The sequence below is a fragment of the Nicotiana tomentosiformis genome, chromosome 2 (assembly GCF_000390325.3).
Source record: "Nicotiana tomentosiformis chromosome 2, ASM39032v3, whole genome shotgun sequence".
Classification (NCBI taxonomy): domain Eukaryota; kingdom Viridiplantae; phylum Streptophyta; class Magnoliopsida; order Solanales; family Solanaceae; genus Nicotiana; species Nicotiana tomentosiformis.
Genome location: NC_090813.1, coordinates 79,925,595 through 79,951,450, shown reverse-complemented (window position 1 = coordinate 79,951,450; position 25,856 = coordinate 79,925,595). Strand labels below are relative to the sequence as shown.

Below are 25,856 nucleotides of genomic sequence, written 5' to 3'. Positions count from 1 at the left end.
AAAATGATAACCATATGATGTTTACTGATCATACCAATATATTTATGTGGTTTTCATTTCTACAGGCACTCTTTCTCTGAACCTCACAAAACTTTGATATATTGGAGAAAGACATGAATTGAATCAGTGGTTATGTGTTTTGATGCATGTAAAGTTGAAAGTTCATATATTTTTGACCAATTCAAACCTTATATGTTAATGTTATAATTTGGACACGTACGACATATTATGCAAGTGTCGGATCATTGATGGATCTAAATTACTAAAAGTCTTTATTACTGTTGCAATCACAATCCTCAGTTTAACTATATTTATAACTAAGAAAAATTAAAAAAGATAATGCATTTACTTGAAATCTATTGACTTTAAATTTTATATTTGTCTTTATATCAACAACTTTTGTTTTCTTCCATTTAATAATGTGTGATAATTCAGTTCTTCACTCAGCACCGCGCAATTAGGCCACGTAGTTTAAATACGAATCTGTAACAAAAAACCTCACTAGAAAAGGAGACAAATATATATCTACCTTGTTATTACGTCATTATTACGTTTTAGTGAAATTAAGAGATGGTTTTTAAGTTGAGGAAGCTTGAAATCCAAAAATTATCTTTTCCAGTAAAATCCAGGTTGCTTAGTTAGGTGTAGCATTTGGGTTATCACTACCCAACAATCAACCTCAACAATACCCTGGCCAGAGCCAAAACGGACCAAATAAGAAGAGAATACTAAAGTAGTAGACGCAATAGGAGTCTATAGATAGTATAAAAGAAGTCGATTATTTATTTTACCATTATTTGTTCAGACGTTGTCCCTCCGGGGCCATCCCATAAAAAGATTTTTTTTTCAACGTTTGCTTAAATATAGCTAACTACAAAGCATTGTTATTTATATAATTTGTGTAGTTTCTAAATACGTAAATAGAAAATTATACACCATTTGAATCCAATATCTCCAGGTACCATAAATATCAAATTCAATGATGTTATAGATTATGTTAATAGCAACCGCATTAATAACCAAATAATCAAGATCCTGTTTGATAGGGTGCTTGTAATTCATTAAGCAAATTTGGTGCCTCTTGAAAAGACGAAATATATAGAATAACTATAATGTCTTGCATTGCATGAAGTCACTCAAAACTCAACAAGATACATAAATTCTAAGTTAGAAAAGGTCATATAAAGGGTGATAAATGATCCTTTTCTTAGCAACAGTAATTTCCCTAGAATTCCCACTTGCAAGCTCCAAAAATTAAGCTTCTTGGGTTGTTTGCCAGCAGGAATGCCATTTTCATAGTTTCAAGTTATACTAGTAAGCGGAATAAGAAAAAAGACTTGAGACCTACTTACATTAACTGAGTTTGTTCTCTGTGCATTTGTTTCTTGAAATTAGGTCATCATGATCTTCCAGTGAGTTCAGTAATAGTTACCCCATTCACACTGTCGCGACTCCTGAAACTGTTACTCCACTCTCTAGGGATGTAAGGTTCCACTGGCACACAATTTAACCTTGAAGTTTCATTCTGTTCTAGTATGGAAAACACCTGAACCATTGAAGGTCTGTCTTGGACACGTCGTTGACAACACAAGAGCCCAACAAGGATGCATTGTAAAACTTCATTCCTATTGCCTGATTGTTCTATCATTGGATCCAATAGTTCTATGGCCTTCCCTTCATTCCAAATTTTCCAAGCCTGATCATCGAAAGATCATACATGTACAATGTTTTAGCACAAGGTGCAACTTTTGTGTAACCAATTTAAGAAAGTGAAATAGTAACCATAACCAGGGGATAATATACTTACATAGCCTACTAGACCAATATCATAGCCTGGGTGGTGATAACCCCAATTCTTTTGGCCACTGACAATCTCCAATGCCAAAATTCCAAAGCTAAACACATCTGATTTTGTTGAATAATGTCCATCTTCTAAGTATTCAGGTGGCATATAACCACTGCAGCCACAACAAAAAAACATCAGGAAAAAAAATTCTAAAATGTACATAAACGTGTACTCTTAATAATAATGAGTGATATCTACTTACCGTGTTCCAACTACATACTGAGTCTTTTCTTCAACATCATCTTCAAAAGCCCTTGACAACCCAAAGTCAGATATTTTGGGTGTCATCTCTCTGTCTAGCAAGACATTGCTAGCTTTTAAGTCTCGGTGGATTATTGTCAACCTCGAATCATGATGCAAGTAAACTAATCCTTTTGCAATTCCTTTAATAATGTTAAAGCGCATTGGCCATGTTACTGTACCCCTTCTTGCAGAATCTGGACATGATACAAGCAAACAGTTACTCGGACTGTCACAAATTTCTGTCCTTTATGTTTTTTACAATTCAAAATAATAAAGAAAAAATGTGCAACAGAACTGTTATTTAAGCTGTCATACCAAATATGACCTTGTCGAGGCTATTATTGGCCATGAACTCATAGACCAGGAACTTTTCGTTTCCATGAATGCAGTATCCCAATAACTTGGTTAGGTTACGATGCTGAAGCTTTGCTATTAATTTGACTTCATTCTCAAACTCCTTATCTCCTCGTTCTTGACGTGAAGTCACTTCCTGCTTCTTCACTGCTATTTCTTCTCCAGTATCTAATACACCCTACAGATTAAGTATGTGTATTAAATTTCTGCCATGATTTGTCTTAGTTACTGTAAATATGCATGTCCGTGCTTGTTGAAAAGAAATAATAACCTTATAAACATTGCCAAATCCACCATTCCCTATCTTATTAGACAGCGAGAAACTGTTAGTGGCTGCAGATAGAGCACTGTAATCATATGCAATGACATCTGCGCCCTGCAGCAAAGCTTCTACAGAGTTTCCAGGCTGATTAATTTGTGGTTCATCTGTTCAGAAAAAGATATTCTTTTGAGAAAATAAATTAATTAGACAATTATGGAAGTGAATCATACCTTACTAGAGGTTGCACAATAGCTAGCTTACAGGGTCATGTGTTTGCTAATGCAAAAAAAAAAAAAAAAAAAAAAAAACCTACTCTAGTTAGCGGCCTTGGGGGGGTACAAGGAACTTCTTTTCATTGCTAATGTCTGTGTTCATTCTTTCCCATGTCAAGAATTAAACATCAAGAGTTAAAGGAATTTTTCTTCAAGAATAGTGTTTGAGTGAAACTAAGCTTGGGCTGTAATGAAGAACTATGAAAATAATATAAAAGCGGCAAAAGGTGAGTCTTCTTACCTAGCACATCTGTCTTTGTTGCATGACGCCGGACCTGATTATGTAGAGACAAGATAAGAAGTGCCAGCATTGAGGTTAAAGAAACACATATTATCCATTTCGTTTTCATTTTCCTTTTCCTTTTCCCATGGGCAACAGCTGCTTCTGTTCATACGAAAGAAGTGTTAATTGTTTCTTTTTCATGAAATCAGACTTCAGCATTAGCAATTTAAGCAGCAAACTTGAAGGGATTTCTTCAGGTATTTGTTTATTCTGTGAGTACGAAGTTAAAAGATTTTGTAATGAGAAAGACCAGCTGTATTCAGGTTGGTTTCATCTTTTGCTAGATTGTGTAGCAGTTAAGTCGACAACATTCAGTAAAATGCTTCAAACATACCTACTGTTTCAAGATAACATGGAGATGCATATCCATCTTCAAAACTTAGATTGAAAATAGCTAAAATATAACATTTCCTTCTGAGATAAGGGATGAGTGATTCATTTGAAAAGCAAGTTACGGACAAAAAATAAAACAAATACAGTAATAACTAATCTGCATGACCAGTTAATCTAGTACTTGTTAATATGAGGAATTCTATTAATGAATGTGTGTGCGCCAATAACTAACTTACACAACAATTAACTATTTCACCCTTCAAATGTCATTTATGCACGCGTAATTTTGCACCATACTAATAGCATGTTTGGCCAAGCTTCTAAAATCTGCTTATTTTGAGAGTGCTTTTCAAAAAAGTACGTTTGGTGAGAATCGATTTGTGTTTGGCTAATTAATTTGAAAAGCACTTTTGAGCAGTAATTAGTGTTTGGCCAAACTTTTGAAAATTGCTTCTAAGTGTATTTTTTCTCAAAAGTGCTTCTCAAAAAAGTACTTTTTTGGAGAGAAGCTACATTTTTCTGCTTCTCAAAATCTGCTTCTGCATCTCCTCCTTCTAAAAACTTGGCCAAACACCTCTGTTTTAAAAAAGCACTTTTGGCCAAAAACAACTTGGCCAAACAAGCTATAATAATAATTAATGCATTGACACAGTATGGTATCATAAGTAGGTAATCATAGAACTTGTCAATAATTTTTACCTAGTCTTCCGTGTGTCATCCGTATATAGATGTCATTCCCAGCTTTTTCCGAACGTCTCATATCAAGTAAATCTCCCAACCAAACGAAACATTTGCTGCCATTTCTGTTGATATTGATTTTAGTATAAGCCATGCACAATCTTTCATTCAAGCATTTCTCTCCACACTCCTCGGGGGACAACATTCCCCAGTAAGTTGCATTATCAGGCAACTTCAGTCCAGTATTCTTCACAAACACATCTTTGTCAGTATAATTAAGAGGAGTCATTCTCCTACATCCGTTGGTATAATCCATCTTGTCCCAGCCATCTGGTGACGTAGCCGTGAAACCATCAGGACACCGGCAGGATGGATTCTCAACGAAACAAACTCCATAAGGCCCACAAGTCCTATAATTGTCACATATGTCCTTATTCAGGACCTTCACTTGAATCCAGCCAGTGGCATTTGTCCATTTCAGGAACTGTATCTTGCCCTCTGGATTCAGTGACAGTTTCAATCTGCTGTCGTTCTTGGCTTCAAATGTAACATAAAATGCACCAGTTTTGGAGTTAAATACTGGTCTGAGTACCAGGTCGTCCATGAGGGCATCACCGCCACTGAATATTTGTCCATCCCAAGGACCCCACCTTGAAGCTCTTTGCTGTTTTTTCTCAAGAACTAGTTGGAGTGACTGACCTGACTCACCTGACTCTAACCTGAAGAAATACTCACCAGGAGCTGGATCATCACTTGTCCTCCAGGAATTCATGGCTCGGTTAAGACCAGTTTTCGGGTCCCAACCAAGCTTCATTCCTGGTAACAATGTATCGACAGGATAATCAAAGCTTTGCCACAGGTACTCTCCTGCTGAAAGATTGATAGAATCTCGAAACACAAGATTACCTGAATCTAGGAGCTGCAAAACTGGCCAGAGAACAATCTGTTTTGGCGTATAAATCCGTACCTTCTTTCCTGTATCATCTTGGAGAAAAATGAATCCTTGTGCATTGAATACAAGCCTTGCACCATGTCCAAGTGGATTCAATCTATTGCCAACCCATATTATACCAGACTCTATACTCTTGTACCACAATCCCAGGTACCTTGTGTGTCGAGATGGTGTAGTAGAACCAAAAAATCCCATTTCAAATCTTTGGTTGGACGAAACTAATGTCTTGCCATCCCTGAGGATTTGATATAGGAACAAAGTATCACTTGCAGCAACACAACATGCATATGAGGTTATGGAGATATGCAGTAGACAGATAGTGAATAGCCAAGAAAGTATGGAAGCCATTGCTTTCTTGCCCAGACAGGAGAGAGCTCAGGAAATCAAAGGTTTTTATTCAAGTTAAGCTTTTAGGTTAGCTTTTACATGGAAAAGTACTGAGAGTTCAATGTTAAATAGGCTTCTACAAGAGAAAGTGATTTACGTTTTTAGCTATGTGGCATGTGATTCATTTTTGTGATAGCCAGGTGTAGAATAAAAGCATTTAGGAGACAGTGGTAGAAAATTTAGACCTTAGCCTAGAAATAGGAAAAATTTAAAAGGGACTACATAAGCAGATATATCAGAATGGCTCATGGTGTTCTTTTCTTTTATTCAAGGAAGAGAATCAACATGTATCCTGAAATCTTCAAGAGCACAAATTGGCGTTAAGGTAAATGATCAGCTGATGTTAGATAAAAAGCTGTGTTGCTAATTAAAATGAAGATATAACAAAGAGCTAGAGCAAAAGTTAAAAGGTTAGTTCTTGAGGGCAAGTTGAAATGCATATGAGCCTTGTTGTTTTCTCAATCTTTTTACTTAAGAGGAAGGACAAAAAAAGAAGACTAGGATTTGTGTCAGCATTAACTGAAAGATCAGTCACAATTTAATTTATGCAAATCTACTCTTTTATCTCAAATATAACATTTAGACGACTATGTATTACTTGGTTATATTTTCACGGAATATGCTTCTGCAGTCTTGTTTAGAGAACACCGGAATATAATTCATGGTTTAAACTATTGTTAGCTAACATAAATAAAATTTTCCACTAAAAAAAATGAGTTTAATATCATCTGGTTCAGTTTTTGAGAAAACACAGTTTCATCCAAGGCTCCTGAACTCTTCATTAAAACCTTGGCTAGATGATTTATTTGAGAGATAACTTTGTCATTAATGCATATTTCAGAGGCCAAAGTCATAGCCTTCCCCTATAGGAAAAGTTAAAACTTCCTAGTTAATTTGTGGAAATCCACTCTCCATCTTAAATAAAACATTTAGACGACTGTCTATTACTTGACTATATTTTCACGGAATATCCTCCTAAAGTCTTGGTTAGAGAACACCGGAATATCCGTCATGGTTCAAACTTTTGTTAGCTCTAACATAAATAAAATTTTCCACTAAATGAAAAGAGTTCATTTTCATCTGGTTGAGTTTTCTCCAGACACATCTGCAAATGGAACCTCTTTTGAGAAAACATAGTTACATCCAAGGCTCTTTAACTCTTTAGTGAAATCTGGTTTGAAGATTTGTTTTGAGAGATAATCCTGTCATTAATGCATACTTCAGAGTCCAAAGATATTTCCTGCCCCTTTAGGAAAAGTTAACTATAAGTCACATAAGAAACGTAACTGACACTACTGGTTTTGACCTATGTAAATTATGAGTGTTTGCCTTGCAAAAGAACATAGTCTATTACGTATCTGTTTAGGAAGACCATGCATAACCTTGAAACAACTCCAAAAAGGTAAAGAAATTTAGGAGATAAGTCGCAATAATTGCGACTGAACCAGTTCTCAATCATGTTTGTTATTTCAACTTGACGAATTTCTAAGTTTTAACGAAGATGAGGCAGCTCATTTCCTTCTTTATTTATTCCTCCATCCTCTTCAATGTTATAACTAAGTGTTGTACAAATCAATCTAATCCACAACTAATTTAAACTTGAGGCATGGATTATTGCATGTCATAACGTCCTTCCTGTTACATAGTACAACTCCCTTATAATGGACAGCACTTCTTCATCAAGGGAAGTACTTTCGTTAGTCGATGTTTTGAAAGTATTGGGTAATCATATTTGCTCAACTTTGAATCGTGAACAAGATTAGACTACCTAAGCATGCAATCAGAGAATGGTAATAATTGTTCCTTAGCATAATATAGGATCCAGAGGAAGGGTAACCTTTTACCTAAAATGAAATCTTTCCTTACTGAGCTAGTCTGTTTAGGAAATCTGTTCAATTCATGTTTACTGCAAACTATACTAAGATCTAGACATCTTAGCCTCCATATATGGTTGTATCAGTGGATGCTGAATATATCTTCACGGTTGAAGCCTCAGCAGAAAACACATCTTTAGGTTGTGGCAGCTGTGCATTTTCATTATTTATCATTGAAACTGCAGAACTTATTGCTTGTCTATCCTCTACTTATATACATATTATAACTTCACTCACTAGGAAAGACTCATGCAAAGAATTATTTAGGAATTCAAGAGTATTCTCATCCTCAAGCTTATTTTGCTTGAAAGAAATGCAATTTAGATAAAATAAGTAAAATCAGAACAGAAGTTAACTGCAAAGCAAATAAGAAATGCAATTTAGATAAAATAAGTAAAATCAGAAAGGAAGTTAACTGCACCATATTGTCTACTTACATGTCCTATAAGGTTGTAGAATGCTTAGTTGATGAAAACTCGCATTCATCTGCCCAGCTATTACCTCCAATGCTAGGACACCGAAGCTAAACCCACACTGAAAAATTGATCACATTTGAAATTTCAAGGGGACATATAACCACTGCATTTTAACAAAACATGATCATGTATTGATATTGAAATGAGAAAGCAGAAGAAGTTAAAAAGAGTAACTATATCACAATGACTCTCATTGTCGGAAGCTCTTTCTGTTTGTTCCCAAAAATTCTAGATATGTCAAAGTCTTAAATTTTGGGTTTCGCTTCACTATTTAGTACAATATTTGCTAGTCTTAAAATCCTCGGGATAATTTTCAACCTCGAGTGTTGGTGAAGTTAAGAAACCCTCATGCAATTCCCAGAACGATTCAGAAACGTCTAATCCAGTAAAGAGAACCATGAAAAACAGTACAGACATGCCAATGGTGAGCAAAGGATACTAAGCTTCTCCCTCTGGCCTTTACACTTGAATCTAGCTTTTCCAATAGGCCAAGCAAATATAGAAATGAGATCTCAAGCAAAAAAATCGAAAGTTGAATATTTTTGTTCTTAAGTTTAAACTTTCACAGTTATTAATATGGTATTCATTACATGCAAGGAAATTACATTTCATGACTAGCCCAAGTAAAGAGATCAGAAGACAGAAATAGTGGTTGAATTACATAAATAGTCCAACTCCATCAGTCAATAGGACATGTATGTTATTCCTCAAGTGATTCATACGATAAAACAATTTTCCAAGGCACACTACATACTGACTGGTGGCTGCCATTACCATGAGGATTGATTATAGCATATTCCATAATCCAAAGAGGCTCATTTTCTCAAACATGCTGATTTACAATCCAAAATACTACATCATCTAGTAACTTCAGCCCAGTAAGCTTCAAAAGGCCATCTCTATCACAACAATACAGTGATATCTCCTCATTAAACCTCCTGACAAATCGATCAATAGCCAGTCATGAGTCATGTGTGTGGAGATTGGGGTGAAAATCTGGAATTTCAGAATAACAATTTCAATGAGGTCCACTACATACCATATTAGATTACAATAATCTTTTGAGCTTTACCATTATGGTCCACTCTGTACTCCAATTTTAGTACTGAATTTACTACAACTTCTGTTACCATCATTCCCAGGACCTTAATGATGTTTTAACTTCAATATCACACGCGGGGGAGGGGGAGGGGGAGTTTGTGTGGTGTTTCGCTTGCACAGATTATAGAACGACCTGGTTCTTCTATGTGTTCCTTATACTACTATTGCGGAATAATAAATGCAGAATTTAAAGAACACAAGTATTTTACGTGGAAAACACCTGGCTCAAAAGGTGAAAAAACCACGACCTACTTCCCAGTAGGATTTTTCCAACTCCCCACTAAATCAGTGAGCCAAAAACTGTATTTACAAAATACTTTTGTAAGCCTAGGATTAACTCTAATCCCGTTGTGGCAACCAGCCTCTAACTGCTGCAACAACTTCGAGTTAACTCTAATTTGAATACTCTGAGTACTTATTACAATTGCCTCTAGATAAAGCTGAAAGGTACAATATGAAAACACCTACTACAATTGAACTAGAATAAAAGACGGACACTTGGAGCTAGTTCTTCTATCTGGTTCATGTAGCTTCAGGTTCGCACACTTGAATCACACACGAACTGCTTGCAAAATGCCTTGCTATTTTGCTCTCAATTCACGCTTAACTTCTGCTTTTGTGCGTCACATGTAGAATGAGAACATCCTGCGATTTATAGAGTTAGTAGAGTAGAAAACAACTAGAGTTCTAATGCTACTCTTCCTTGGTGGAAGAGTTCTAGTTAATCTCAACTCCTAACTCTTTCCTTATCTTGGATAATGTTCTCGTTGAGTAAGGAGTCCTTCTCCTTATCAATTATGCAATCTTTTCGATCAGGAGATATCTATTATTATGCCAGATTTCGTTTATCTCCTGCATGTGCATCTCACGTGCTTTGAATCTGTCCGTGTCTATGCCTACCAGTAATGGACCTGGTTCATCCCTGAGTTTCTTTGTCAATCTTCAAAACTATCCTTTATTTGGGCCAACAAATTCTCCCTTTTTGTTGATGACAAACTCTGTGCTTCCATAAGCTTAGGGCCTATTTCAACTTATCCCAACATCAACACAATGTTAGAATAATTTTCACTTATCATCAAGGACCAGGTTCATTAGGTTATAAACATCACTGTTCAAAATGTAAAGCACAACCTTATTCCCCCTTTTGGCATCATCGAAAAGTTGCATAAAAAATGTGAGATAACTAGATTTTAAATCTTACTCATGGCCACTGGGGCTACTTCAAATGCAATCATGGATTAATCATCATAGATCAAGCTAAGAATTTTAATCATCAAAGAAATATAAACAAACAGTTAAAGCAAAAACAGTGAATTTCATTGATGATTGTTACGATTCTTCCACAAAGCATAAAAAAAATAAAAATACTGAAAACATGAGAAAACAAAAAAAATTCCAAACTGGATCAATGAAAGGTCTACACTAGGCTAGAAGTTTAAGGCTTGGAAGAACTGGGGGCTTGATTTTTTTTTTGGCTTGGAGAAGTTTCAGCATGTCTTGAAGAATTCTATCATTCTTCTCCTTTTCCCTTGCTAGTTCAGTTCTAAGAGCATCTCTCTCAGACTTTACCTCAGCCAACCTTTTCTTCAGCCTCTCAATCTCAGCATTTTTAGCCCTACTTTCTTGCACCAAGGCTCGTACCTTGCTATTCACTGGTACCTTCTTAGATGAACCAGGTTCTTTAAGAATGACATGGACTTCATCACAAGCAGGCAGCGTATTTACCCCAAAATGATCTTTGCTTGTACCAACCTCCCTTTCTTCTTTGGATTACAACTTTCAGTCACTCTCTCCAGTAGGTCTGCGAGGGTTTCCTGTTCAGATGAAACGGGTTCATCTATATTTTTTCCGAGTTGAACCAGCCCTTCAGCGGCTTCGCCAGACCCACTTCCCCCTGTTTTCTTTACACTCTCCTCTACTCCAGCTGATTTTTCTCCCCAAACAACCATTGCACCTATGTCTTTGGTTAAACTCACAGGAGTGGGTGAAGAATCAACCACTCTTTTACCATTTCCCCTCACAGCACTTCGAACACCCTTGCTCTCTTTTTCTTTTTTTCATTTTTACCACCAATTCCTCCAGACTCTGTAGTTTCAACATCTGCTATAGACCCTACCAGCACAAACCTAATCTCCAAATTTGTATCAACTTCAGAAATTGTCTCAGGAGTAACTTTAGGACCAGAAGATACATGTTCGGTTTCAGAAGAAATCGTTTCTTCCCCCTCAGTAGCAGATTTAAATGAGTCTTCAGATTTCTGAGGTTCCTGGACCTGGCTATCCTTCAATTGTTATCTAATTTCTTTGATAATGTGCTCCCTGCTATAGTCTTGCGCATCTTTACTCTTTTCTTAGAGGTTGGGGTGGTGGAAGGGATAATAGTGGGTATGGAAGTCTAATCAAACTGAATTTCAGTTTTGAAAAGACTTTGGAGTGTATCCCTAGAATCTAGGTACTTCAATTCGGTTGGGACTCTTTTGAACAGAACTGGTTCACTTATAACGGATAAGTCCAAAAGAAGTTTGGAATTAAGTAGGACTCTGCTCATGATCCAAATATTATTATTTCAAATTATGCAGAGTGTAGAAAACATACCGTGTTATCTTGATGAACCAGGTTCTTCACTGATAATTCTCTTGTGTAAGTCTAAATTTGCCAAAATAGAGAAAACATCATTAGAGATTAATGAGCCATTTTAACACATGGCACAAGAGTATACTATTGAAAGTATGAGTATGAGCAAAAATTAATCTAATTATGTACACATTTTCAGATTTTCTAACCAAAACCAACAAATTTTTTTTTCAATTTTTTTTGTTGTGAATTCTGAACTGATCTTTTTAGGTGATCTTAATCATCCCTAATTCTAACCAGTTCCTTTCAAAGTGATCTCTACTTAGGGATTTTGTGAAGATGTCGGCTATTTGCTTGTCAGTAGCACAAAATTCCACAGTGATCAACCATTTTTTATAGTTATCCCTCAAAAAGTGATGCCTAACATCTATGTGCTTAGTTCTCTTGTGATGAACCGGGTTCTTGGTCATATTAATTGTACTAGTGTTATCACAAAAAATAGGGATACAACCAACATCAATTCCAAAGTCCATTAATTATTGTTTGATCCACAACAATTGAGCACAACATAAAGCAGCAACAACACACTCAGCTCTAGCAGTAGATAAAGCCACTGAATTTTGCTTTTTGGTAGCCCAAGACACAAGACATGAGCTAAGAAAGTGTGTCATACCTGAGGTGCTCTTTCTATCCACAAGAAAACCTGCATAATCAGCATCAACATATCCCACAAGATTGAAATTATTACCTTTTGGATACCAAAGACAAAGATTAGTGGTGCCTTTTAGATATCTCAAAATTCTCTTGACAACAGTCAAGTGAGACTCCTTTGGATTTGCCCGAAATCTTGCACAAAGGCCTACACTGAAGACAATGTCAGGTCTACTTGCAGTGAGATACAACAATGAGTCAATCATTCCCCTATACAACTTCTGATCGACAGATAAACCAGGTTCATCTATATCCAACATTGTAGCTGTTGCAATAGGAGTGTCAATTTCTTTGGAATCTTCCATTTTAAACCTTTTTAGCAACTCTTTTACATACTTCTGTTGATGGATCATAGTTCCATTTGGATTTTATTTAATTTGTAAGCCTAAAAAGAAATTAAGCTCACCCATCATGCTCATTTCAAATTCACTCCTCATTAGTTTAGCAAATTCTTTACTTAACTTATCAGTAGTTGCTCCAAAGATTATATCATCAACATATATCTGCACTACCAAGAGATCTTTACTTTTTTCTTTCAAAAATAAAGTATTGTCAATTTTACCTCTCTTGTAGTCATGCTCAAGCAAAAATTTTGATAATCTTTCATACCATGCTCTTGGCGCCTGCTTGAGCCCATAAAGTGCTTTGTCAAGTTTGTACACATGATCAGGACTCTCCTTGCTTTAAAACCCCGGAGGTTGCTTGACAAACACTTCTTCCTTTAGATAGCCATTGAGGAAGGCACTCTTGACATCCATCTGGTGGAGAGTGAATTCCATGTAAGCAGCAAAGACTATAAGGAGTCTTATTGCTTCCAACTTTGCAACTGGAGCAAAGGTTTCATCATAGTCTATGCCTTCCTCCTGGCTATATCCTTGAACCACCAATCCTGCCTTGTTCCTTGTAACAGTTCCATCTTCATCAAGTTTGTTTCTGAAGACCCATTTTGTGCCAATTACTGATCTGTCTAAGGGTCTTGGTACCGGATGCCAAACTTGACTCCTTTCAAATTGGTTGAGTTCATCATGCATTGCATTTACTCAGTCTGCATCTTGCAAAGCTTCAACAACATTTTTAGGTTCAATAAGAGATAAGAAAGCATCAAAAGCACAAAGATTCTTTAATGAAGATCTGGTTTTGATTCCAGAGGTTGGATCAGTAATTATGTTCTCAATGGGATGAGAACTTTGATACTTGTAAGGTTTCACAACCAACTGATTTCCCCTTGATGTTCCTTCATTGTTTTGCTGCTGCGGAACAAGTTCACGGACAGGTTCCGTTGAGGTTTGGGGATCATTTCCTCTTAGTTCTGTTCCCCTTGTCAGGTTGCCCTGGGTAGAAGGACCTGTTCCATCACTTGTTCCTTCTTCCAGTGCAGCTTTAGTCTGGGCTGTGGTTTCATTTAAGTTTCTTACCAGTCCAATTGCTTCATCATCATGTTCTTGTCTCTCAGAAAGAATGTTAGTTTCATCAAAAACCATATGAACACTTTCTTCAACACACATAGTTCTTTTGTTATTGACTTTATAGGCTTTGCTATGTGAAGAATATCCCAAGAATACTCCCTCATCACTTCTGGGTGAACTTGCCTATGGAGTCTTTACCATTGTTGTGCACAAAGCACTTGCATCCAAATACCCTAAGATGGGATATATTTGGTTTTATCCCTTTAAGTAACTCATAGGGAGTCTTCTCTACAAGAGGTCTAGTCATGCACCTATTTATGATGTAGCATGCAGTATTTACAGCTTCTGCCCAGAAGCTATGGGGCAGTTTACTAGAAAGAAGCATAGTCCTAGCCATATCTTCAAGTGTCTTATTCTTTCTTTCAACTACTCCATTTTGTTGTGGAGTCCTAGGAGCAGAAAAATTATGATCTATGCCATGCTCATCACAAAATTCAGCAAATTTAGCATTTTCAAATTCAGTGCCATGATCAGACCTAATTGATGCGAGTTTGATTACCTAGTTGTTTCTGAGTTTTTCTAACAAAAGAAGTGAACATGTCAAATGCTTCATCTTTAGATGTTAAGAACAATGTCCAGGTAAACCTAGAGTAATCATCAACAAGCACCATCACATATCTTTTACCACCTCTGCTTAATGTTCTCATTGGACCACAGAGATCCATATGGACCAGTTCCATCGTTCTAGTGGTACTTACCACTTTCTTGCATTTAAAAGAGGATCTTACCTGCTTCCCCCTTGCACAAGCCTCATAGACTTTGTCTTCCTTGAACTTGATGTTAGGCAGTCCTATCACCAAGTCCTTGGAGACTAATTTGTTGAGTTGACTCAGACTTGCATGTCCAAGTCTCTTGTGCCAAAGGAGGGGATCATTGTCCAACACACTTAAGCAAGTGAGTTCATTTTCTGACAGTGTGGACAGATGTACAATATATATATTGTTCACTCATTTTCCCTGCAAAACAATCTTGTTAGTGGTAAGATTAATCACAAAGCATTTTGTAGAGGTGAATGCTACCAAGTTACCTCTATCACACAGTTGTGATACACTAATTAGACTGTATTTTAGGTCGTTTATCAAATAGACATTCTCAATCGAGTGAGAGTCAGTCTTACCTATCTTACCAACCCCAATGATTTCACTTTTCTTCCCATTTTCAAAGGAGACATTACCTCATTTGAGGTCCTCAAGTGAAAGGAACTGGTTCTTGCTTCCTGTCATGTGCTTTGAGCAGCCACTATCCATGTACCATATTTGGCTGCTCCCCTTCACTTGGACCTGCAAAAGGAAATCAAGGGTTAGTCTTAGGAACCCAAACTAGTTTGGGTCCCTTTCTATAGGCAAAAGGATGAATCAAATTCTTTTTAGCCCAACCTGGAAGCCTATTTTTCCCTTGAACAAACGTTTTATTCTTTTGACTAGCCTTTTCTTTTGCAGTGCATTCACTTTTATAGTGACCAGTCTTACCATAGTGTGTGCAAATTTTGTTCTCAGGAAATGTGAGATACTTGCTTTTGGGATCCCATTTAGGTGGCAAATTCCCAAAGCCAATTCCTCTTCTATTACTACTGTGATGTTCATGTAGCCATGACAGTGCATCGGAGGACCTGTTCCATTTACAAGTTCTGTCTAGTTCATGCTTGACCTTGCCTCGATCCTCTGTCAAAATTCTTACCTGCTCATCCTTCTTATACAACTCATCTTTTAGTTTACCTACATTTTCTTCTAGAGTGAGTTGTGTGCAATCAGCTGTCTTCTTACTTGTTCCTAATTTTAGTTTTAAGTTTTCAGATCTAAGTTCTAGGACATTTGATTCAAATGCATTAACCTGGTTCGTTAGTGCAGTATTTTCACTTACAGTCTCACTAACTCTAAGTTCCAGGTTCTTACACTTTGCTTTTAAAATCACACATTCCTTAGACAGTTATTTCTTTTCATTGTTTATATCCTCAGATTCATCAATGAAATCTAGAAGTAACTCAGATAGCCTTTCTTTAGACAAAAACTTAATCTTGTCTTTTAGATGGATTATACTTACTTCAGATTCCTCATCGGATTCTCCAATTGCCATACGTGCTTGTTCATCTTCATCTTCATCATCTGAGTCCTCATCTGAGCTTTATCCCCAAGCAGCAACCATAGCCTTTGTTGATCCTTTGTTCTTCTTGGGATGAACCTGTTCCTTCTTTCTGTTTCTTCGTTCAGCTCTTTCCTTCTTCCATTCAATTTCCCATTGAGAGAGTTTTTGATGTGGTGATCAGTCTTCCCACACTTGTAGCAGCCCTCATTAGTCTGTTTTTCAGGAACCATTGGTTTGTTGTAGTCTCCACTTCTTGAAGAACCCTTTCCTCTCATTAGGTATTTCTTGAAGTCCTTTGTGATCATAGCCATTTCATCATCTTCTAGATCAGAACCTTCAGTGATTCTGAGTGCCAGGCTCATTTCCTTCTTGGGTGCATCCATCTTCATGGGTTGCCTTCTAAGTTCATAAGCAATGAGATTTCCAATTAGCTCATCCAACCTAAGAGTGGCAAAGTTCTTTGATTCCTGAATAGCAGTGATTTTGCTCTCCCATGAGACTGGCAGAACCCTTGTCAAAATCTTCTCAACTTTGTCTTCTTCAAGAATAACCCTTCCAAGAGACTTAAGTTCATTTGTTAGTATGGTGAACCTTGTATACATCTCTTGGATGGTTTCTCCTTTCTTCATAGTGAAATTCTCATATTGAGAATATAGTAACGTTCCTCTGGACCTCTTCAACTTAGGTGTTCCTTCATGAGCCACTTGTAAAGTGTCCCAAATTTCCTTAGCAGTAGTACAGCTTTGAATTCTGTTATACTCGTCTGGACCAAGTCCACACACGAGCCATTTCTTGGCCTTAGCATTCTTCTCCCATTTCCTCGAGTCGTCAGCAGTGCAGTCAGCTCTTGTTTTTGGCACCTCTTCTCCTTCGGCATTTATCTTCATGGTAGTCAATGGACCATCTGTGACAATGTCCCATAGCTCATAGTCTTCTCCTATTATGTGGTCTCTCATTCTGTTTTTCCACTAGGAGTAGTACTGGCCATTGAAGAGTGGTGGCCTAGCAGTGGATTGCCCTTCCCAGTTTCCAGGTGGTGCACTCATCTTGATCTTCTCCTAAGGTGTTAACCTCTTAAAGGATAACCTGCTCTGATACCAATTGATGTTTTAACTTCAATACCACACAAGAGGGGGGTGATTTGTGTGGTGTCCAATTTATCAATAGCCAGTCATGAGTCATGTGTGTGGAGATTGGGGTGAAAATCTGGAATTTGAGAATAACAATTTCAATGAGGTCCACTACATACCATATTAGATTACAATAATCTTTTGAGCTTTACCATTATGGTCCACTCTGTACTCCAATTTTAGTACTGAATTTACTACAACTTGTGTTACCATCATTCCCAGGACCTTAATGATGTTTTAACTTCAATATCACACGAGAGGGAGGGGGGAGGGGGGGATTTGTGTGGTGTCCAATTTTTCGCGTGCACAGATTATAGAAGTACCTGGTTCTTCTATGTGTTCCTTATACTATTGTTACGGAATAATAAATGCAGAATTTAAAGAACACAAGTATTTTACGTGGAAAATACCTGGCTCAAAAGGTGAAAAAATCACGACCTACTTCCCAGTAGGATTTTCCCAAACTCTCCACTAAATCACTAAGCCAAAAACTGCATTTACAAAATACTTTTGTAAACCTAGGATTAACTCTAATCCCGTTGTGGCAACCAGCCTCTAACTGCTGTGATAACTTCAAGTTAACTCTAACTTGAATACTCTGAGTACCTATTACAATTGCCTCTAGATAAAGCTGAAAGGTACAATATGAAAACACCTACTACAATTGAACTAGAATAAAAGACGGACACTTGGAGCTAGTTCTTCTATCTGGTTCATGTAGCTTCAGGTTCGCACACTTGAATCACGCACGAACTGCTTGCAAAATACTTTGCTATTTTGCTCTCAATTCACGTTTAACTTCTGCTTTTATGTGTCACGTGTAGAATGAGAACATCCTGCGATTTATAGAGTTAGTAGAGTAGAAAACAACTAGAGTTCTAATGCTACTCTTCCTTGGTGGAAGAGTTCTAGTTAATCTCAACTCCTAACTCCTTCCTTATCTTGGATAATGTTTTCGTTGAGTAAGGAGTCCTTCTCTTTATCAATTATGCAATCTTTTCAATTAGGAGATATCTATTATTATGCCAGATTTCGTTTATCTCCTGCATGTGCATCTCACGTGCTTTGAATCTGCCCATGTCTATGCCTACCAGTGATGGACCTAGTTCATCCCTGAGTTTCTTTGTCAATCTTCAAAATTATCCTTTACTTGGGCCAACACTTAATCTTCGAAAGAGAAACCGAAAAATAATTCTAAGACTGAAATTGTCTACATCTTTCAAAATGATAAAATATGAGGCCTCTTTTGATATCAGGTACCTAAGACATGTTTAAGTGATTTGTAAGACTCAGTTCTATATAACTAAGAATGCATTTTATACTTTAGTTGAGTAAATACAAAACTCATTCAGTGGTATGAGCAAGTGTTGGGCCTGAGTCCAACAAAAAGACCAGATTTGCTACACAAATCATTATGACATCCTTTTAGCTGAACTTGAAGTCAACTGGCCTTTTGTATTTTGTTACTTCTTGAGGTCTTTTCTTTTATTGGAGGTTTGCACGTTTTAGAACAATCATCACAATGTTACAGTGCAATAGGTCATAATGTAGATGCTGCTATCTTCATCGCAACCGTGTGGAAAGAAGAACCGTGTTGTTAAGAGGGATGTAATAGCAGGGAGATAAAACTTACAGCGAAGATGAAAACACAAACTATTCCCTCTGAATCACATCAATGATGGCACAGTAATTTACAGTGAACTTCAGAGATATGGGATAGGAATGATTAGACTTTTACATAGATGATGGAAAAACGCAGCTAGCTTTCTGAGATCACAATTGTATGTAATGAGAAAGAATACCTAATACTCTTTAGCTTCCACAAGACTTAACCAAAAACAAAAAAGAGAGGAAGTGTACAAGAGAAAATTGTGAACCTCTTGTAGTAATATACACTTTTGAGGAAGACAACATCAACTATCGGCCATCTATCATGGTAACTGTAACTTGATTGACAGTGCAAGTTTCTTCATAATTAGTTGAATGTGAATCAGAATCAACCGGTCTTCTGCCAAGGCAAAATCCTGGGGTTTTAGGCTGAGGAAGTGATGCGCTTTCGCTGCCTAACATCAAAACCACAGTAGCCATTTTTGGTCTATCTTCTGCTTGCTCCTGGACACACAACAGTCCAACTTGTATGCATCTCATTACTTCACACGGAGAAAACGTTTCTCCAACAGATGGATCCAGTAGCTCTGATCCTCTCCCTTCTTTCCATAGTTTCCACGCCTGCAGAATAAATTACTTTCTTTATCAGAAATGATAAACGCATTGCCAAGAATGAAGCTAACATATGATTGGTGAACTTACATGTCCAAGAAGGTTGAGTTGGTTATTTTGATAATAGAATCCTCTATTCTTCTTCCCGGTAACTATTTCTAGCACCAAAACCCCAAAGCTGAAAACATCAGATTTAACAGAGAAGAGGCCATCCATCGCATATTCTGGAGACATGTAACCACTGCATTAAAAGAGAAATGGATTAGAAGCAGTTTTTAAGGATTCTACGAATGGTGTGAAGAAATTATATGTTGTGTGCTTACTAGGTTCCAACTACTCTCTTTGTATTTCCTTCAGTCTCATCTCCGCCAAAAATTCTTGCCATGCCAAAATCTGATATTTTGGGGGTCAAATCCTTATCTAGGAGAATATTGCTTGCTTTAAGGTCTCTATGGATAATCCTAAATCTTGAATCTTGGTGAAGGTATAGAAGCCCCCGAGCAATCCCACAAATAATATTGAACCGCATTTGCCAGTCCAGCAGTAGGCATTTCTGTTTATCTGATGAGCATATTTGTAATGTGAGTCACAAATTACATAAGCCAGAGAATTATGTGAATCACTACTCTCATGACAACAATATAACAAAAAGATACTTACTGAACAAAATTGAATCTAAACTTTTATTTTCCAGGTATTCATAGATCAGCATCTTTTCTTCCATATCAACACAACAGCCAAGAAGCCGGACCAGATTCCTGTGCTGTAGCCTAGCAATCAATCTTAGCTCATTCTTAAATTCCTCTACTCCTTGGCCCGAATTCTTTGAGAGCCTTTTAACTGCTATTTCTTGACCTTCAACCAGAATTCCCTGATAAAAAATTAAAAAAAATCTTATTGAGTTCCTTGATCATCTTTTTTCTTTATTATACCAGTATGGTTACATATAACTGAGCATTTACCTTATAAACACAACCAAAACCACCTTGGCCTAACTTAGTTGCATGGGAGAAATTTTCTGTAGCCATAGCTAGGGTGCTGAAATCAAATAATGGCAATTCAAACTCTTCCGTTGCTGTTTCGCCAGAAAACTCTCTTTTACTTGGAATGATAGCTGCATTCACTAGAAGTTCTTGACTTCTTTCACTAATGCCTGGTTTGAATCATAAGAAACATTCATTAGCATTTCATATTAGACAATCTTATTAATTATGACATATTATGGTCTCCAATACCTTTGTTTTCAGACTTAGTTCGTATTGAACCTTGATATTTTCTTCTCTTTGATAAGAAGTAGAGTATTACTCCGAATAGCACAATAGCTATACCAACTGTAATCCCAGCAGCTATTACAACTCTCTTTGTCTTGCTTGATCCCACACCTCCACTTTCAGCTGAAATAAAAACTTTCCAAGTTAAATGCAGCTTAATTGATTTTTCCAAGAACTTTGTGGTATAATCAAAGAATCATTTTTGTTCTGTTTGAAAACCTATAGCTTCACAGAAATCACATTTCCTTCAGTAAGTTACAGTACAATGTTATACTTCATTTTATAAATAATTAAACAAAATCAGACAATGGCAAGTGTTTGAGTTTAAAAGACTACTGTTCAAATGATGTTAACAAATATTTTAGTGGTATAGATAACAACAAAGAAGGTTTGCGTAATCTTAAAAATATGACACAATTTCTCAAAACTACATCACACAGGTGCATGTGTCCACAACATAACTCAATGGATTTTTATTCAGATAGAAACAATGGAAACCGAAAACGAAATTGAACATCAACTTTTACATGAAAATGAAAGTGCATATTTTCAAAGCCATGTGTAAAGCATGTCTCATCTCATTGATAAGAAAGGAAAGTATCACGCGTCACCAAACTCAGAGGAGCGGCGGAGCCAAAATTTTACTTAAGGAGTGTCAAAATATATAAAAGAATATACCAGAGGAGTGTCAAAATATATAAAAGAATATACCAGGAAATTAAAGGGAGTCTATATATATATATATATATATATATATATATATATATATATATATATATAATAAAAAAAAATTATCACCCTATATTTTTTCTATAAAGGGGTGTCATTTGACACCGCTTCCTGTGTAAGTGGCTCAGCCACTGACCCAGAGTGGTCCAAGAAAACTCTCCAGAGCCCCACTCCAGAACCTCTTATTTCTTCTTGTTTATAAGGAAAAAATTATTCGTATTTTTCGGCACTGCTCCCGTTTGGACATAATTAAAAATATTATTTGTTCATAAAATTAGATCAGTTTTTAAAAAAAAAAAAATTAAAGAAAATTTGTCAAGTTCCAAATATTAGTTTGGGCCAGTATTGGGTGAAATTTTTTTTAATTTCTTTCAAGTAAAATGCATGTCCAAACACAACTTTAACTTCCAAAATTATTTTTCAAATTCAACCAAATTTTGTCCAAACACTAACCAAGTCTAGCGATAGAGTAAAAGTGATATTTATGGTCACTGTCTCATTTCTTCTTTCCTTTTTCCATCAATTCACTTTATCTTTTTAACAAAACGAAATTATTATTCAATTATCTACTAGGACAGTAAAATATTAACATCCATCCACGACATTTTCTCGGTCAATTTAAGTAGTCTTTAGTCAATAAGGACTTGGTATTCAGTAGGCTCCACGAATTATTGCTGCTAGTAAAATCAATTTTTTTGTATTACACTAGGAAACATATGATTCTGATTCTTCTTTCTTTAAAAAGAAAAATGAAAAGCAACTGGGCTGGCCCAAAGGGAACTAAACTAAGTCAAAATCGTCGGCCATGTAACATTGGAGAATGGAGCCGAAACTATGGTAAATGTATGGGGCCCATCATACCGTCCAGGAATTTGCTTCTTCACCGTTTTATTTTAAACTTTTAATTAATAGGCAGGGCTTAGTAGCGTAGGGCCCACTTTATGTGGACCAATTAATGGAAAATAATTAGATATAAATAAACTTATTTCCCACCAAAATTTAAAAGTTTATGAATCCAAAAGGCAAAATGAAAGCAAAAAAGAAAAGGGGAGGATTATATTTTACTATTTCAGTATGTCATGCACCCATTTAAGAAGAAGGTATAAAAGAAAAAGCTAATGCAAATTTTGGTCACTTTTGAACTGTGTGGAAAAAGAAAATATTAGTAGAAGGAAGGAACATTTACAAAATTAGTGGCGGAAACACCCTTTTATTAAGGTTTGTCATCCGATCTTACTTCACAAAAGATTTTCCTTTATAGTGAGTAAATTCTTAAAGTCACCATAATTTCAGTCTCAAACATTTCAAAACTGAATTGTAATAATAGATCAACATTATTTGTACAAATATCTAAGTAGGAGATTAGAAATTGGGTGGCGATTACTTTTAGAGCCTTGAGATGCATGACTGTCTAACATATTCTTCAAATACTAACCATCCCTATCTAATCAAATGAGAAAAAGAAAGTCCAAATAGTAGATTAATATAAGTAGGTCCCTATTGAAAGCAATTTGAAGATAGGGTTGTTAAATATGGTTGGATTTTTATTCTTTTCGTTTTCAAAGTAGAACACGCAAAGAGGGGGGAAAAAAAAGAAAATTATTAGATGTAAAACGTGCACACCACTAAGAATATATAGCCAATAGCTTTGAAAGTTGGTTGTTTATGAGTCTTTTTCAGGAGTTAATGTACTCAATAATCAATATATTACCTTCTTGGTTTTTCAAAGGTTGTATTGATAACAAGCAATTACATGAATTAGAAACGAACTTCAAACAGGCTATTATTTATTTATTTATTTTTTGAATCTAGTTGATTATATAAATTTTAGATCTCCTAAAGTAGGTAACAAGAAAGGGAACCAAGCACAGCAGACAACTATACCTATTGTTTAAAATAAAATCCTTAATTTATTTTCTGCATGAAGTTCTTGGTGGGGAGGGAATAGTAAAAAATTATTACCTCCCAAATGAACAAACAATAAGGTAATATATTTTTATAAAATTTCATCTAATTATTGCAGTCCATCTCTTCTTTGATCATGGGCTAATTTGATCAGCTTCTGAACTCGATCGGATAAAAGTTAAATTATAACTGCTATACGTTTTTTTCTTATTCACGAAATGGTTCTTAAAGAGCAAACAATTTCGGACAAATAAATTTGATCAAACTTGTTAACGCGACTTTAAATTGAAAGTTTGTCAGTTTAGGATGTAAAAGGTAGATTCAAAAGAAAAAAGATATGTATAGTGGGAATAATATGGAGAACAACAAGTTTGCCAAATGAATGAACAAACAAATAAATAAATAAATAAATAAATAATCTTTTGCGTGAAATTAAAATTTCTATACTATTAACTTAACAGTTGCATATTTCCAATCATAGAAATACTTTCCAAACTTTTACAAAAGTTTCAAACTTTCACAAAAGTTTTCCTAAAATTTCATTACCCTTTTTATGTTAATTTTCGCTTTGAATTATTACTTTTTTGAATTATTATTATTAAAAAAAACAAATAAATAAATGAAAATTTTCAAATTTCCACCAGTCAACTATTCACTAACCCACCGGTGCTAACCGAGTCGACTCAACTCGTCCCCATCATCCAATATTTGATCCTCCCACAGAGAGGATCATAGATTAACTAATAATAAATTGTTAATCCTAAATTACTTAAAATTGATTGTACAAATTCTTTTTAATACGAGAAAATCTGTTGTACTATGATTTTCTTACTCTGATTGTCACTCTATCGTAATACTCCTCTTTATCTGAGTTAAAATGTTGTAATTAACAAAACATGAAATTGGAAACTAGAAACATCCAAATTAGACGAGGTCGTAGAAAAATGGGATCATACCTGCGTCAGAAGAAGCCACCCTAACGTAGAGAACTTGGCCACCTTCCGCCGCCGCATACTGCCGCATGTCAATAAGTTCGGTGCTCCAAATCACACAACCCGACCCGCTTCCACTAATATTTGAGTTAGTATACGCCGTGCAAGAACAATTTTTCCGACACATAGCTTCACATTCATCCAAATTCATGTTTTTATCCACAAAAGAGCTCGTTGTATCTGGCAATTTCATGTTCCTCAATATATTAAAACTATCAGTTTCACAATCCAATTTATGAAATCTCACACATCCATCAGACCCATCTCTCAAATCCCATGCCACTTGATTCTTAGGCTTAAATCCTACCATACATTTACAAACCGGTGAAAGATTTGTATCGCAAATTCCAGACATCCCACACTCTGTATAACCATCACATTGATCTTTCGGAGCATACCAAAATCTATTCCATATACTGTTTGTCGGAATCCACATGTATCTTTCAAGCACGTTATGATTCACCACCAACCTAGAATACAATGTCTTGTTATGTAACTCAAACATGTAATATATTTCATCTGATGTGAACTGAAATTCGAATGAAATAATCTCAGTAGGTTTCATTTCCGGTACCCCACTGAATCTAAGTCCATTCCAAGCACCACTCCTGTAGACAATTTCTTGTTTATTTGTTAAGAAAACTTCTGGTAATCCATTTGTGTTGATCTTGAAAGTGAAATCTCCAGGAGCTGGATCAGTTGCTGTTTTCCATGATGTTATGTTTCTGTTTAACCCACTTTTTGAGTCCCACCCAAGTTTCATCCCAGGTAATAAAGTGTCCGTTGGATAATCAAAGCTCTGCCACGTGTAATTCTGTTCTGTTTCATCGTTTTCTGGTCGAACGACAAAGTTCCCGGAGTCTAGGAGTTGAGCTACTGCGTTGTTTGCCGGAGTTTGATCGGAAGACCAGACGGAGTTCCTAGTTTGACCGTCGATGAGAAGAAGGGTGCCATTTTCGGTGAGTTTTAGGACAGAGGTAGGTGAGTTTGAAAGGGGGTTGGCTCTGTTTGCAACCCAGACAAAAGTCCTGTCTTGTGGTTCTTTGTACCAAATTCCGACATACCATTTGTCTGAATTGACACCGCCTGGATTGAAAAAGCCTAATTCAAAGAGTTGTCCGGAAGATACTAAGGTTTGGTCTTTGGTTAAAGGCTGTGTTGGGGTGATTGTATCAGTGGGTATGGCAAGAATTGGAACAAAAAATTGAGAAATCAGAAGGAAGAGCGAAAATTGGTGAAAGTAGTAGGAGTAGTATTCTTTGGTGTTAATGTTTCTCATTGTTGAATCAAAAGATGGGTTATTCTTTTGTTTTGGTGGGTAATTGAGGACATTAGGATAAGTGGGAGATGTTCGGCAATCTTGGCATTTGAGACATTTTTGTTGTTCGTGTTTGATAGGAAGAGGGAAGGAAGATGGTATTTAGGTACCCATCCCCCTCATTTGTACCCGCAAAACTTACACTAAGATTCTTTCCTGGGTCTTACTAAAGTCTTTCCTTGAAAATGAGAGGTCACAAAAACCATTCCACAATTCATGTTGTAAAGTTGAAAAAATGTAAAAAATAATTGGGATGATTATCGATAGGGTAAAGTGAAAAATATATATATATATTCAACCAAAGAATTGTTGTTGTCCCGTTGCTACTGTACATGTTATTTCCAAAAAGATTCATTGAGAACATAATTATATCTTAAATTTAAAAAATAAAATACTAT

At 36.1% G+C, this 25,856-nt stretch overlaps 2 protein-coding genes across 3 annotated transcripts; both read right to left on the bottom strand.

Moving 5' to 3' along the window:
- Positions 1-1,081: 1,081 nt before the first annotated feature.
- LOC104115205 (receptor-like serine/threonine-protein kinase SD1-7) lies at positions 1,082-14,444 on the bottom strand. 2 transcript variants are annotated; one of them, XM_070195639.1, is made up of 10 exons: positions 11,656-14,444; positions 7,922-8,018; positions 5,178-5,458; positions 4,293-5,087; positions 3,219-3,362; positions 2,715-2,869; positions 2,405-2,621; positions 2,049-2,283; positions 1,808-1,958; positions 1,082-1,696 (listed from the first exon to the last, which is right to left on the bottom strand). In XM_070195639.1, coding segments are annotated over exons 2-10 (2,277 nt in total). In that variant the 5' UTR covers positions 7,924-8,018; positions 11,656-14,444; the 3' UTR covers positions 1,082-1,399. The 2 variants fall into 2 exon arrangements, with proteins under 2 accessions (XP_070051740.1, XP_033516915.2); XM_033661024.2 differs by lacking the exons at positions 7,922-8,018; positions 11,656-14,444 and having other exon boundaries at positions 5,178-7,906.
- A 4,220-nt stretch (positions 14,445-18,664) lies between these two features.
- LOC104105994 (receptor-like serine/threonine-protein kinase SD1-8) lies at positions 18,665-25,577 on the bottom strand. The gene is made up of 7 exons (XM_009614443.4): positions 24,105-25,577; positions 20,479-20,637; positions 20,206-20,396; positions 19,904-20,114; positions 19,567-19,804; positions 19,334-19,484; positions 18,665-19,252 (listed from the first exon to the last, which is right to left on the bottom strand). Exons 1-7 carry the CDS (start codon positions 25,417-25,419, stop codon positions 18,941-18,943), a joined length of 2,577 nt encoding a protein of 858 aa, XP_009612738.1. The 5' UTR covers positions 25,420-25,577; the 3' UTR covers positions 18,665-18,940.
- Positions 25,578-25,856: the final 279 nt, after the last annotated feature.